Consider the following 13,785-nt stretch of genomic DNA (forward strand, 5'->3'; position numbering starts at 1 on the left):
TCCTCAATTAAATAGTGACTTTGAAAACATTCTGCTAGTTTGCTGGATTTTAGTAGGTCAGCATGCACACCAAACGTGTATTAAGGTGGACTGCTCTATTTATTGATTTTCCATGAATCTGCTAAAGGCTCAAGGCAATTGTCTGCCAAAGGGGCGGCGGGAGGGCCATACATGATCGAGGTCATGCGCATCTAGCCAATTTGTAAGACGATCCCGCCGCCCTAAGCCATCAGCAATCCTTCGCATAGGGGCACACTCATGCATTCCTGTCAAGTCATCTTGTGAAAGGCTGCCTGCTTCCAGCTTGGCTTGGATGTGCAACCTTAATAAAACTCACTGAGGTCTGGGAGAAAATAGCAGATCTGCAGCAGATAGGGTAGAGGAAAGGGTCTAGAATATGTACACGCAGCTGACTCAGGCAGGCTCCAAGCTGAACGGTTACACAGAAAGGAAACAATAAATCTCAGCTACTATGCAATAAATATCTCAAGTTTTAACGAAGGAAACTACAATTACAGTGAAATAAAAAAAATAACATTTTAGAACAAAGCTAACAAATGGCTAGTTTTCTATGATTCTTCTTCAAACGCTTTCTTTGAGGGGGAAAAAGTCAAACAAACAAGCCGTTTTACCTGAAATAAAGAACTAGTTTAAAGGTCAGAAGAAAGGAGCAAGTTTTGCGAGAGGCACGGAAGCAGAGTGCGGGCAGTACAATGACAGTTTTCCTTTCCTTTGCTTTCCTCGCTGCCATTCTGACTCACATAGGGTGCAGCAACCAGCGCCGAAGTCCAGAAAACGGTGGGAGAAGATACAACCGGATTCAACATGGGCAATGTGCCTACACTTTCATTCTTCCAGAACACGATGGGAACTGTCGTGAGAGTACGACAGACCAGTACAACACAAATGCCCTGCAGAGAGATGCTCCACACGTGGAACCGGATTTCTCTTCCCAGAAACTTCAACATCTGGAGCATGTGATGGAAAATTATACTCAGTGGCTGCAAAAAGTAAGTCATTGCTTTCAGTTTCTAATTGCACGGAGCCTTTTCCGTTCTTGCACTGCAGCTAACTTAGAGTTCCTTAGAGGGCATTTGTATGTTTACCTTTTGCTCCAGGGGGGCAGTGTTTGCAAATGCAAAACTGCTTTCTCAGTTTGACTTCTTTGGTAAGCCAACGTTTTTAGGCTTGTGCAAACCTATGAATGTATGATAGCACTCCATTTGTGTATCTAGCACTGGCAAATTTTATGACATTTCTAGTTTTCTCTTTTTTGAAGCTTGAATATTCTGCTTATCAAAACTCAACTTTAAAAAAGAAAGCATGTACATATTAAGCAAGTTAGTGAAAAAAAGAAAATAATAATGACAATACCAATTTAAGATCAAATCTTCTGCAACAGGAAATTTTTATAGCTAGGATGGAAAATCATCACAAAATATTTTTTCAACCTTTTGTCAAATTAACATGAAGTGAGAATAAATATAAACTATAATATTTGGGTGGGTAGAGAAATTGTGTATGTCAGTAAAGGGAACTGTTAATTTCAGCAAGTTATAGCATAGTAGAGGACTGATTCGTCATACACATCTTCTGTCCTTGAGAAAAAATAAAGAAGATGAATTTTAATGTTAACTTACAGGAAAAGGGTTTGCCCACTATGAGAGGAGAAATAGAGCCAGTGCTGGCTCCTTCATTCAGGAGGACATGCACCTGCGGATTTGGGCTGAATGTAACTTGTGGGCTCTGCCATATTCCTGAAATATCTCCTTTCTCAGGACATGGTAGTTAGAGAGAACAGTACCTGGGGAGTCTAAGTAGCCATGTCACTTGATAAGTGTTAATGTTGAGTATGCATTTAATCCCAATTTAAATAAATCAAATTGAACATTTTATTCAGCTATTTATCTATAAATAATTTAAAAGTTTTTGTTGAAGATATGCCTATTATATTATGAACACATTTCTGCAGTCCATTCTCTCTTTGTTATCCCTTTAATTCTGTAACAGATAAGCAGCAGATAATAACTGTATTCAACTGACTCTGCTACTAGAAGGGAGGCAATGTCCTTGTTTGTGAAAATCTTTTCCCTCAAGACCTTAACTAATAGATTCACTTGGTGCATATAGTTAGGAATGTAATTAGGCTTCTTTAAGTTAGTCTGTTAACCAACCAAACCCTTTAGGAAGATAAAAGATAGGGAAAGGACAAATGTTCTTTTTTGTTCCTGTGTGGTCACTCTCACTTAGGTCACCGCCTGCTGAATCATGCCAAGTAATAGTTATTCTACTTTTGTCCACTAGGGACTGAACTAAGATCACTGTTATTTTATTTGCTATATTAACTGGAACTTAGTAGTTCCGCAGTTTCCAAAATTGGAATTGTAGTTGGTCTTTCTATTACCACAGATCTGTTATAGGTTATTGATAGGTAGGCAGAAGAATAGAAAGCAAATGAAATTCTGTAGTTTTTTGAAAATTGTAGCTTAAGTTTCAGGTACTACTTATGGTAGTACTTTAAAATAGGATATCTGTTTTTTTTTTTTTTTCCTTTTATAAAACTTATTCCCATAGTAAACAAATGAATTTAGTTAAATAGTTTATTATTTTCATTATACCATCCATATATTTTTAATGAGAATTCAATCATTATGAATTAGTCTGGATTCTTTGAGGGGAATGGGGAAGGATGTTTAATCCCAAATTTTCCTGAATGACCTATTCTACCAAAAATGTAATGTTTTGTTTGCTTAAAACATATAATCAAAATAGTAACTCAAACATAGTAATGCATATTTTTTGTTGCTATGCAATTATTCAACAGTGACAGGGTAAACACACAATTCTGCTGGACTTAAATCATGTACATGTTTCATATGTTAATTTATTTTGTGAAATAAATTTGATTCTTGTTTGTATTGTTTTTGGTCAATGATTATGGGATAGCTTTCAGATTATAGCCAAGAATAACTATTAAAATGTTCTTTTGTTACATTGACCCTTTCAAGTGTGAAAATTAAGCTGAATATATGCTGAAAATGTCCCTGTTGGTATGAGTCAGAGCAGTTTGGCTTGACTATTGTCAGTTTAAATTTGCATATCTTTTGTCATCGTTAATGTGATTGGTTGGAGGATCAAGAAACCAAATAAACCTATTGAGCAGAGAACTTGCTAAAGGCTCTCATAGTTTCCCTTAATTAGAAGGAATTAGAGGTTTTCGTCACTCCAAATTCTAAACTTCATGTGATATTTTTATTTTGATAATTGAAATGGAAATCTTTATACTGTAACCATTTGTCATGCTTAATACTGCAATTTGTACTACTTGTATTTTGATTCCAAATAGTTGCTATAGGAAGAAGCAATCCACTGCAGAAACTGAGGTTACTGGGGTATGTAAATGAAATTAATTCATCCATTTATACAACAAAGTAATTAATTAAAGCACAGTGATTATTATGCAGCTCATGGCATCACTGTCAGGAAAGTTTTTGATGCAGAATAAATGTGTGTTATCAACGCTGGTTGAAGCTAGATGATAATTATGTTAATCCGTTCCCTTCCCTGGAGATTGGTAAACTGGAGTCTTTTTAACATTCTTCACAAGGCACTGGCCTTCACTAGAAGTAACTTTCTGCAACTTACACTCTCAAACCTCATTCCTCAGCTTTTCTGGTTCTTGCAAGTGAACAGGATGAGAAGCAAGGTACGGTATGCAAGGCAACAAATGATTTCTTGGTCACCAGAAGTACTGGAACTATTATGGCACTGATTTCTCGATGTGTTGGATTTAATTCAATTTTCTATGATAACTTGTTGATCAATATGAGGTAGGTTGATAGCATCATCCTGACTTATCAGACGAGGAGGAGTAGTCTACATACCATGCCCAATATCATAGTTTTACTGGATAAAACACCTGGGTATGTGTCTGGGTTTGACTCTTTTCTATCATATAGCTCTTTTTAGAATTATTTGACAAGTCATACCAAATACCTGAGGGTGACCAGATCTTGGGTAAGTACAAATAAATACAACTGGTCTTTTGTGTCTTCTCTACTTTCTTAAATCCCTTCCTACCTTCCTATGACAGAGAAATGTACTGGCTAACATCTAGCCCCCATCCTGTGCTTCTTAAACTATTGTTTTCTGTCTCCCACATCTCAAAAGTTCATAAAGATGTACATTTAAAAGATTTAGATTTAAATATATATAGTATTCTAGGATTTGGGGAATCCTTAGAAGGTCTGTTTTGTTTTTGCCCAATGATGCCCTTTTTTTTTTTTTTTTGGTTGAAAGTATAAGTAAATTGAGTAAAAAATATGCCTTGTAACAGAGAATGAGAATCTATCTACTATAAATATTAGATATTATTAATAGTTAACATTGATTATTAGTGGAAACTGTAGTTGTGAATTAACATACAAAATATTTTAAGAATTGAAAATCTTTTATTGGAATGTTTGGCTAAGTTTTTCTATTGACAGCATTTTTTGACTAAGGACATCCTCTATTTGCATATTATATTCGTTGCTTCACACAGTTAAGATTTGGGATGCTATTACCTGAAACACATTGATATTGATTTTTAAACTCATATATTACATATATTAACATCCACTAGAATGTCACCTCCATGAGGCCAGTGACCTTGAGTGTTTGTCCACTGCCATATCCCCAAGGCCTAGAATAGTATATGGCATATATATACAAAATGATATACAAAAATGTTTGTTAAATGAATAAATGAATGCATTAGCTATTGTAATCTATACTTTACTGTCCACCATTAACACTTTGTTTGGGGTATATGCCTTACTTCCTAAATAGATTGTAAGTTGTGATATAGGCAAGGACTACACTCTATGGTTATTTTTATCATAATATGAATTAAAACAATATTGGGTCCAGAGCAGGAGAGTATTAAGTATTCAAATCATTTTTAGCCAATGATCTGAGATCTCAAAAACTTCTATATTCACTCTATTTTGTCCTCTTAATTATTCTTTAAGGATCAGCTTTGTGGCCAGTTTCTCCAGGAAATCTACTCACACTCTACTTCTCCTCTCAGGCTGTTCTTCAGTATCATCCTAGTACATTGCCTGTACTGTGTTTAGCACTGTACTTCTATTTTGCTGTGGTGGTGGTTGTTTTAATTATTTGTTTATGGGTCTGTTTTTTACCTAGACTGTGACTTCATCAAGTATAGTGAATGTCCCTTATCCATCTTTATATTTCTGAACATGTTTATTAAGTGTCTGAGTAAATATCTCTGTTATCATCATAATAAAAAGTATTTTTAAAAATCAAATGCTCCATTGTGTGGAGCTGAGTATAAAATAAAACAAATTAAGGGACCTTGTAACTACTTAAAGATGCTAAAAATTTGCTTAAATGTTAGTGCCAGCTTACTTGAAGGTCAGCTAGATCTTCCTTTGTACAAGAATTCTTTGTACTTCCATAAGCACAAGAATTTAGTATTTTCAGACCAGTAGGGAGCCATTAACTGCATACATTTATGGCATATATTCATATATAATATGTGCATATGTGTATATATATATATATATGTATATATATATATATGTATGTAACTAGAACTCACTTCTCACCTGTGTATTGTTGTTTTGGTGGCTAGAGGTGACTGTGAAATACTATGTCAGTGTGGATGCTCTTTTATATTATTTTCACAGGTATGAAATGTGTAGACAGTTAATAAATATGTTTTTAATAATTTGTCACTAAACTTGAAGAAATATACACACATAATTTATGCACAGAGATTGGGATAAATGGCAATTGCCAAGAAATGTTAAAGGAATAACTGTCTTTTAAATCAAGCTGTAGAAATGTCCCCACCAACTTCATTTGAAGAATACACTGTGATTTTCAAGCCAAGTAGGAGCCATCAGAATCTGTGTTAACTTTTCAACCAATAGTTAGGTATTATTATTTGCTTGTTACATTTTAGAATCAAAAGATCCAATAAGGAATATAAACCTTTTCAGTCCCAGAAGCTAGGCAATTAGAATTATAACAGCCTTTGGCAAGCTTCGCCCTAAACTGTCTTCATTGATGGATCTCATGTTTTGAGACAGCCAGTGGATCCTTTTCTATGGGTGTTTGGAGTCTTTCCTCATCCCGACTTTGAATTTTTTTTGAATAGCACTCATCTGATGGTGAAATTATTGGTTTAATGTACTTTAAATGAGGGTCATTTTCTTCCTTTAAAGTCCTCCTACAGTGTCTCGTTATATAAGAATAAAATCTGAATTTCTTACCCCGAAGACGTGTATGATCTGCCCCCACGCCCCTCTCTGGCCTCATCATTTACTACCTTCAAAGGACATTGCAGACACTCAAATGACTTTGGCCTTCTTGTTTCCCCAACAGACAAGCTCATTCCTGCCTCTGGGACTTTATAAGCTGTTTATTTATCTTGGAAAGTTCTTCCCTGGGATCTTGATATGGATAATTCTTTCTCTTCATTCAGATCTTCCAGTGTTTTACTTAGAAGTCTTCTCAGAAAGTCTTCTCTAAGCGCCATTACCTACCACCTTCCCCACTTTGCTTAGTGATTTCCTATCATATTATATTGTTTTATTTCTTCATGGCATTTACCACCATGAGATGTTACACTCCTCATTGTTTGTCAGATTGTTTATTCTGTCTCCCCCTACTAAGAATACAAACTTCACTAGAGTAGGGTCCTTGTCTATCTTGTTGATGTGGTGCACTGTACACCTAGAAGACTACATGGCTCATAGTACAACCTCAATAAATGTTGCAAAATGAGTGACTCTGTATTCTCACATACACTATGCTCTATGAGGTAAACCCTGTACCTGTCTTGTTCACCAGTTTTTATTTATATTATTTATTATTTTTGGTAGCAGATTGACTTTTCTAGCACAATGCCTAGAACATAGTTGGCAGAGAATACTATTTTTTTTTTATGATTAGAGAAATTAATGTAGTCCATGGGCAGATTTAGACTATAATTAAATATATGTGAAAATGAGACTCAACGATATTCCATACATTACCCTTTTAACTATGTAATAGTAGAAATTTGTATTAATAATTCTGAATTTCCATCCTCTCTAGCAAGAGTCAGCAAATTATGGCCATTGGGCCAAATCCTTCCTGCCACCTGTGTTTGTAAATAAAGTTTTAATGGAAAGCAACCACACCCATTCCTTTTTACATTGTCTCTGCATTTGTAAATAAAGTTTTATTGGACAAGAGCCACACCCATTTGTTTATGTGTTGTCTATGGCTGCTTTCCTCTGAGGAAAGCAGAGTTGAGGAGTTGCAACAGAGATCAAATGGCCCATAAAGCCTAAAATATTTAATATCCGGCCCTTTTCAAAAAGTTTGCGGAACTTTATTGCAAGAGGAATTAGTATTAATACTGGGACCATTGCAAGGTAAATTGTGAGGTTTGTGGTGTGGGAAAAAGATTGCCCTCCAGGAGGCCCAGTAATCTACAGGTCCATGCCAGTTGGCAGAGAGCCTGACTAAGCCATTTCTTGGCTTGGTGTCTTGACATGCTGTGAGGTGACATTTTAGAGTACAGGCAAGGAAATTTCAAGTCTTTTCTTTCCCTTACCCATCATGACATGAACAGGGAACTATTCCCAAAGCAGATACATGTCAGAAAAGAAAAAGCACCTGAATAGCAATACAGATCAGCAGCCTTTGCATAAACAAGTCTGGGCCACAGGGTCCTCTGGTTTATGTGCCCTGCTTCCTCCTGTGGGTTGTGGCGTTAGGGAGAATGTTGACAAAACACTGGAAGCATTCTCTTTTCTTAGAAATGGGACTTTAGCTCAGCCTCCTGCATTCAGTCTATTTAGAAACCTTTCTCCCCTGTCATGTGTTTCCCATATAAACGTTAGAATGTTCTCACTTGTGTAGATGATGAGAGGGGAGGAGCAACAAGTGGGTTGCTCAGCTACAAAATACAGAGTTTTATTAGCCCCTATGCTATAATTTGCTAATTAAGGAGGTTTTGTTTTCATTCTGCCATAGCTTTGTCTCTGTGTGGAAGCATTAGCAGCCTTTTCCTGGATCTTGTCGTCTTCTTTTCTCCCCACCACCCCCTTTTTTCATACCACAAGCTATATTGTGTCATTTGCTCAGATGCACAACTCTAATTACATTCTGAGTCATCCTCGACTTTTGTTCCAATACAAGATTATCTTTTGCGGTGAAGTTGGGAAATTCCAAACCCCCTTTGGTTTTGGCCTCATAGTCTGAAAGAGGGAGGGCATCTTAGTGTTTAAATCTTTTTACAATGTATACAAAAGATGTGCCCCTCTCTTATCAAAGAGGTTTGTAAAGAATGAGGCTCTCTGTGAATTATCTTCTCTTTATATTTAGATTCTATTTACATCTAGGGTCTGTACCTGAACACTCTGTTCTAATTATTATATAGAAATAGTTAAAGTGAGAGGTTTTTAGGGTTGTTTGGTCTTAGGCATCTACCTAAATTGCCTGAGTTTCTTCCATCAAACAAAGAAAAAGGTAAATTTTAACAGAGAAAGTGATGTAAAACATACAAAGCCAGATGCACCCTTATTGGTAGCTAATAATTTCATTGATAATGCATTTAGGCTTTTGCAGATCTTTTCTTTTGTCAGTGAGTATTGAAAGTGTAGAGTAAGGTAAATGTTATTTGTTTATCCTATGACCTATATTACATAATATATGCAGATCACTTATTACAGGTCTAAATTGGAATGTATTTCTTAAGTTTGTGTTGAAGTACTAAAAATGTATGTAAATTAGCACAGGCATCAAGATGTATCTGAAGTAAATCAGCAGCTGAAATATTAATAAATGCAATTGCAATGTAAATATATTAAATTATTAGTAATATGCACATGTAAACCATCAAGTTCACTGGTATCAAATGGTAAACTTACTATAAATTTTGAAGAAATGGCTGATGATAATTTTGAAAGATGGTACATTCTTGTTTAGTGACGCATGTACTTAACTCTTCAGGAAGAGTACCCTTTATTAGTAGTCTTGATTTTATTTCTAAAAGCTGAATTATATCACTAGATGCTAAGATTGTTGGAAATTTTCCATTCCTGGAGAACCAATACTTATTTTAAAATCCCAAACTACATTTCCTCTCTTAACAGTTGAAGGTAGTCCAAGAATTTTGTAAAACATTTTAACACTATTCTTGTTTTTACTATTCATATACAGTTAAAGTTCAGTGGCTATTTATTGCAGTTTAAGATTTGCCAAACCCAGAAGGTCTTCATGTCAACTTTATATTCATTGCACAGATATGAGGGGTGAGGATTGCAACCTAATTACTGACATCACTAGTCTTTTCATTAATATCCAATTTTTCTTAGTTTTTAAATAATAAGAACAGATCTCTAAGATGATAGTTGTTTTAATATTTAATAAATTAATAGATTTGTTGAATAAATTGAATATATCATAACTTAAAAATGCTAATAGTAAATGTTTGATATTTTTTAATAAATGAACTGATGAATTTTAAATAATTCTTAGTAATGCAACTAGATTTTCAAACAGATTAGTGGGCAGAAGTTTAATATGTCATCTAGAAGCAAATGGAGGGGCTAGAGGAGAAGTGGAGGGAGGCCTCCACCCAAGACCTCTTCTCCCTCCCCTCTCCCAGAGACATTTCTCAGGTGCATCCTTTATGTTCAAAGGAATATAGTTTCAAAACAGCTGCAATAAAACTTTCAAATAATCACATATTAGGTAGGTAAAGCTGCGCAAACCAATCTACTCGTAGGCAGGAAGAAGCAAAACATACCTGATACCTTGAATGTTTGTTGGCAAGCTAATGTAAAAATATCCAAGTCTGCTTATAGAAAGCAGATTAAAGGTATCAATGTGTAAGTTACAAAAAATAAATGGAGGTTGTTATAGACTCTTAAAATGTTGAGACCCACCCATATTTAACATGACCCAAATTTGTTAAGATAATAGATAACTCTTGGCTAATTGGTGGCAAATTATATAATTTGTCAAATTCCTAAATTACCCAGTTGTATGATAATATGTATTTATCTATTTTTCATTTAGGAATGTGTAGTGTTTGATGCTTACCTAATATTGCAAACTATAATATTCACTTCTAACAGAGTTAATTATTAAGGACAGAGAGAGAAAATCTGAATTTTAAGTAGAGATTTTGGTATTTTCAAAATTTCCCAGCTGATTTGTTCGATCTACTTAGCTAACCTTTATTTTTTATTTTACTTGTGGTATATGGCACTTGCCAGGAATTGGAGTCTCAGAACTCCCATTTTCTTGTTCATGTGTGCTGGTATTTTGGTGTTTTTTTTTGTTTGTTTTTTTTTACCATACTTATCCATGTTGTGAAAGTTAATTTACTTAAAACCGGGTAAAATAATTCTACTACTTTCCCAGATCACATGTAAGCTGCAACATGTCACAATACGCTGAAAGATGACAATTAAATGAAGGAAACACTGTTAATTCCATTAACTCTGTGAAGCTTTTTTTTTCTTTGGTAGATGCATAATGAATGGCTATTTGAAGTACTTGTAGAGTGAAGGCTCCAATGTCAGGCCTTATATGAAGGTTATTATTATATGAAAGTTATATTACATATAACTTTATATGTAAAGTTATATTATTATATGAAGGTTATTATTAATTTTCTTACTGTTTTAGAAATGGAAGTTCTAATTTTCTGGCTTCCCAGTGGCTTGCATTTTTCAAACTCTGGTTTGCTTATTCTGCACTTTAGAGACTTCTGAGATTAAAACCAGGAAAGCAGAGGCAGTGAGGCAGTCCTCCGATCTATGAAAGATAAAAGGATTCAAAGAGACCTCTGTGGCCTGTCTCTCCTTTTTATTTCTCTTCTCTCCTCTGTTAGTGTTTTTAATAAAGTTGCGTGTGATTCTCCTCCTACTGGCCATGGAGTGGGAGTGCTGCAAAGAGAGTAGACAGGAGGGAGGGCAAATGAACAAAGAGATAAGTGACTGTCCTTTTAATGGGACATAGTGAGGGGCCACTGGACTCTAGCAGTGTCAGGAGGACTGTTCCATAAGGGATGACAGTGAGTTCTGCCATGGATTTTGGGATATAGGCAGGAGTCATGGAACTTAGCACCTACCATTATCAAAGGATAGGCAACCAGTTAGCCAGTTATCTAATCAAATGTGTACTGCATACAAGGTAGTCTGCAAGGTATGGGGAGACAGCAATAAATCCACTAAAGCCCCTGTTGTTGGGAAGCATGAACCCACTGAAATAGACAGACATGAAAGCAAATACATTGTTCATTCTCACTATTTCCTATGGCAAGTTTAAAGACAGTACAGCCCAGTGATGAAGTGGGTTGTGATTGGACCAGACTACTTAGATTTGAATCCTGACACCACTTACTGGCTGTGTGACCTTGGGCAGGTTTCTTCACTTCTCTGTGTCTCAGTTTCATTAGGGTAAAATTGAGGTAATAATAACATTTACTCATAGGGTTATAACATAACTCATAGGGTTATTAAGTGTAAGCATAATCTTTGTAAATTACTTTGCATAAATTCTATCCATAGAAAGACATATTAGTTATTTATTACTAAGGTAACTTCTGGGTATAGTGCTAGTTAAATGTTGAGCACTTTTACTAACTAAAAGGCCCATTGGAAAAACTTTATATGTGTTAATTTATTTGAACACTTTCAAATGCCAATGGGAGGTAGATAGTATAATTGTCCAAATGGCAAATGGGGAAACTGAGGCATGGAATGGGGAAGTAACTTGCCTGGGATTACACAATAGCTAAATTACAGGGCCAGCACGCAGTCCCAGGGAGTCTGGCTCCATGACCTATGCTTTTAACCAACTATGGGATTAGCAACTCTTAGTATGTCTCCTCTTGTCAATCCTCAAACCTTAAGTCTATTTAAATTTTTTTTCTGTAGTTGTATTTGTGTCTAAACCCTTAATTCTTTCATACTAAATGAATCACCGCTTCCTCAAGTTCTGTTTCAGACAGCCATTTGTCCCCATCCCAACTCTAAAGCTCCATGGTTAAATTGAGTGTGGCACATAGGTTATGCTGCTGATTGAAGCACAATAGCCCGATTCTCTCAGCCCTCCCACAGGTCTGTTAACAGACCATGGAATCCTACGTCTGGAGTTCCTACTGCCTATCTCCTTAGAAGCACCATCTCTTGAAGTTATGGAGCTTAATTGAGTCTATTTATCTAAAAACTTCTAAAACATAAAGAAAGGCTTACAATTGCTTTACATGGGGTGAAGCCGCCTATTCTAAATATCTTCCTTTCAATTTAATGACCTCCCTCTTGAATTTATCTGTAGGCAATCCTGCTTTCAAAAGCAGAAGCACATTCTGGAACTTAAAATATTATTTGCATGCACTTTCTTGTGTGGGTCATTTGGAGAGTTGTAAAAATGAGAAAAAAAGTCTTGTTTTCTCAAGCAACGACCTCTTATCTCACTTCCTATTTTATTTATCATTGTCCCTATTAATTAAAATATTTCTGGTATTTTGGTACAAGGCCAAGAACACTGCTACTTGTAGGCAATTGTGATAGCTCTTCCTCTCTTTTTTCTGATCTTGGAGCCCTGAGCACTCAGATGCCTGGGCTTTGAGGGTTGCTGCCTTTATAGCTGATTATCAACCACATGAGTTGGGAAGACTCCAAACTACCCTAACTTCCCTCTGTCTCTTCTTCTCCATAGAATCTCACAGAGGAGAGAGGACAAAGCAAGGTGGGGACAAAATATAATTCAGTCATGCTTTTTACCCATCTTTGCATGGTGGGATGCATGAAAATACATTTTAAAAACCAAATAATTCAATGTGTATCTGCTTAATGACCTGAGCTCTCCATTGAATGCTGAGCACCAGCAGTATGTGGCATGTTGACATTACAGGTGTCAGATACTATGAGGATATATACATGAATAAAATGCATTTTGGGGGCAACTGTTTGGTCAGCGAAGTGATTTGAAGGATTCCAGTGCTAATGCTGAATAGCAGAGATTTATTTTCCCAGTTTGCAGGAAACTATTAAGTTAAGGAGTTCATCTTTCTCAATTTTAAGTTTCTTTTTTCATCTTGTCCATATTTTTTATCTTCCATCTATTGTGTCTGCTACTTTTCATCTCCTCTCAAGAGATAGCTGACAATATAGCAAATATATAATAATAGAAGCTGGGAAGTGACTTCTCATGTTTAGTCATACAACTGATACTTTATGGGACATGTGATTATCTTATTCTTATAACATAAATACATTTCCTGCCAATGAAATTGCTATTGCTTTGTGTGTTAAATAAATTTAATTTATCTGCAAAGAAGGCAATGGATGTTGAGTATTCTATTATACAAGCAAGTATGAAAATGGTTGTTCTGACAAGGATATTTAGTGACAAATAGGGTATTAATAAGTTTACCTTGGTAAACAATGTCATCATACAAGAAAATAGATAAGTACATATATTTTTATGAGTATTAGGCATTATCAAATCCATTTTATAGAAAAGCAAACTGAGGGCCAGTGAAATCAAATGATTTTTAAAAGGATGTATAATTTTTTTTAGGATGTAGAATTTGAACCCAGACTTTCTGAGTGGTTAAACCTGAAGCTTTTTAGTCTTTCACTTTTTCTTCACAAATTGCAACAAATTCTGAATGGTGAGGAGCAGGGAAAAGGTTCAAATGAATGGTGCTGTCCTGTAAGTTTTTGGAGAATATAATCATAACAAATAACCTTCTTTGGAGATCAG

At 35.5% G+C, this 13,785-nt stretch overlaps 1 protein-coding gene across 2 annotated transcripts in view; it reads left to right on the plus strand.

Moving 5' to 3' along the window:
- Positions 1-262: 262 nt before the first annotated feature.
- ANGPT1 (angiopoietin 1) overlaps positions 263-13,785 on the plus strand; it is a 233,513-nt gene continuing 219,990 nt past the window's right edge. Inside the window, exon 1 of one of the 2 annotated variants that reach the window (XM_012786322.3) lies at positions 263-1,010. In XM_012786322.3, coding sequence (XP_012641776.1) covers positions 714-1,010 — 297 coding nt within the window. In that variant the 5' untranslated portion in view covers positions 263-713. The remainder of the gene's footprint in view (positions 1,011-13,785) is intronic. The other variant, XM_012786323.3, reaches the window with a different exon arrangement.

The sequence above is a fragment of the Microcebus murinus genome, chromosome 7 (assembly GCF_040939455.1).
Source record: "Microcebus murinus isolate Inina chromosome 7, M.murinus_Inina_mat1.0, whole genome shotgun sequence".
NCBI lineage: Eukaryota > Metazoa > Chordata > Mammalia > Primates > Cheirogaleidae > Microcebus > Microcebus murinus.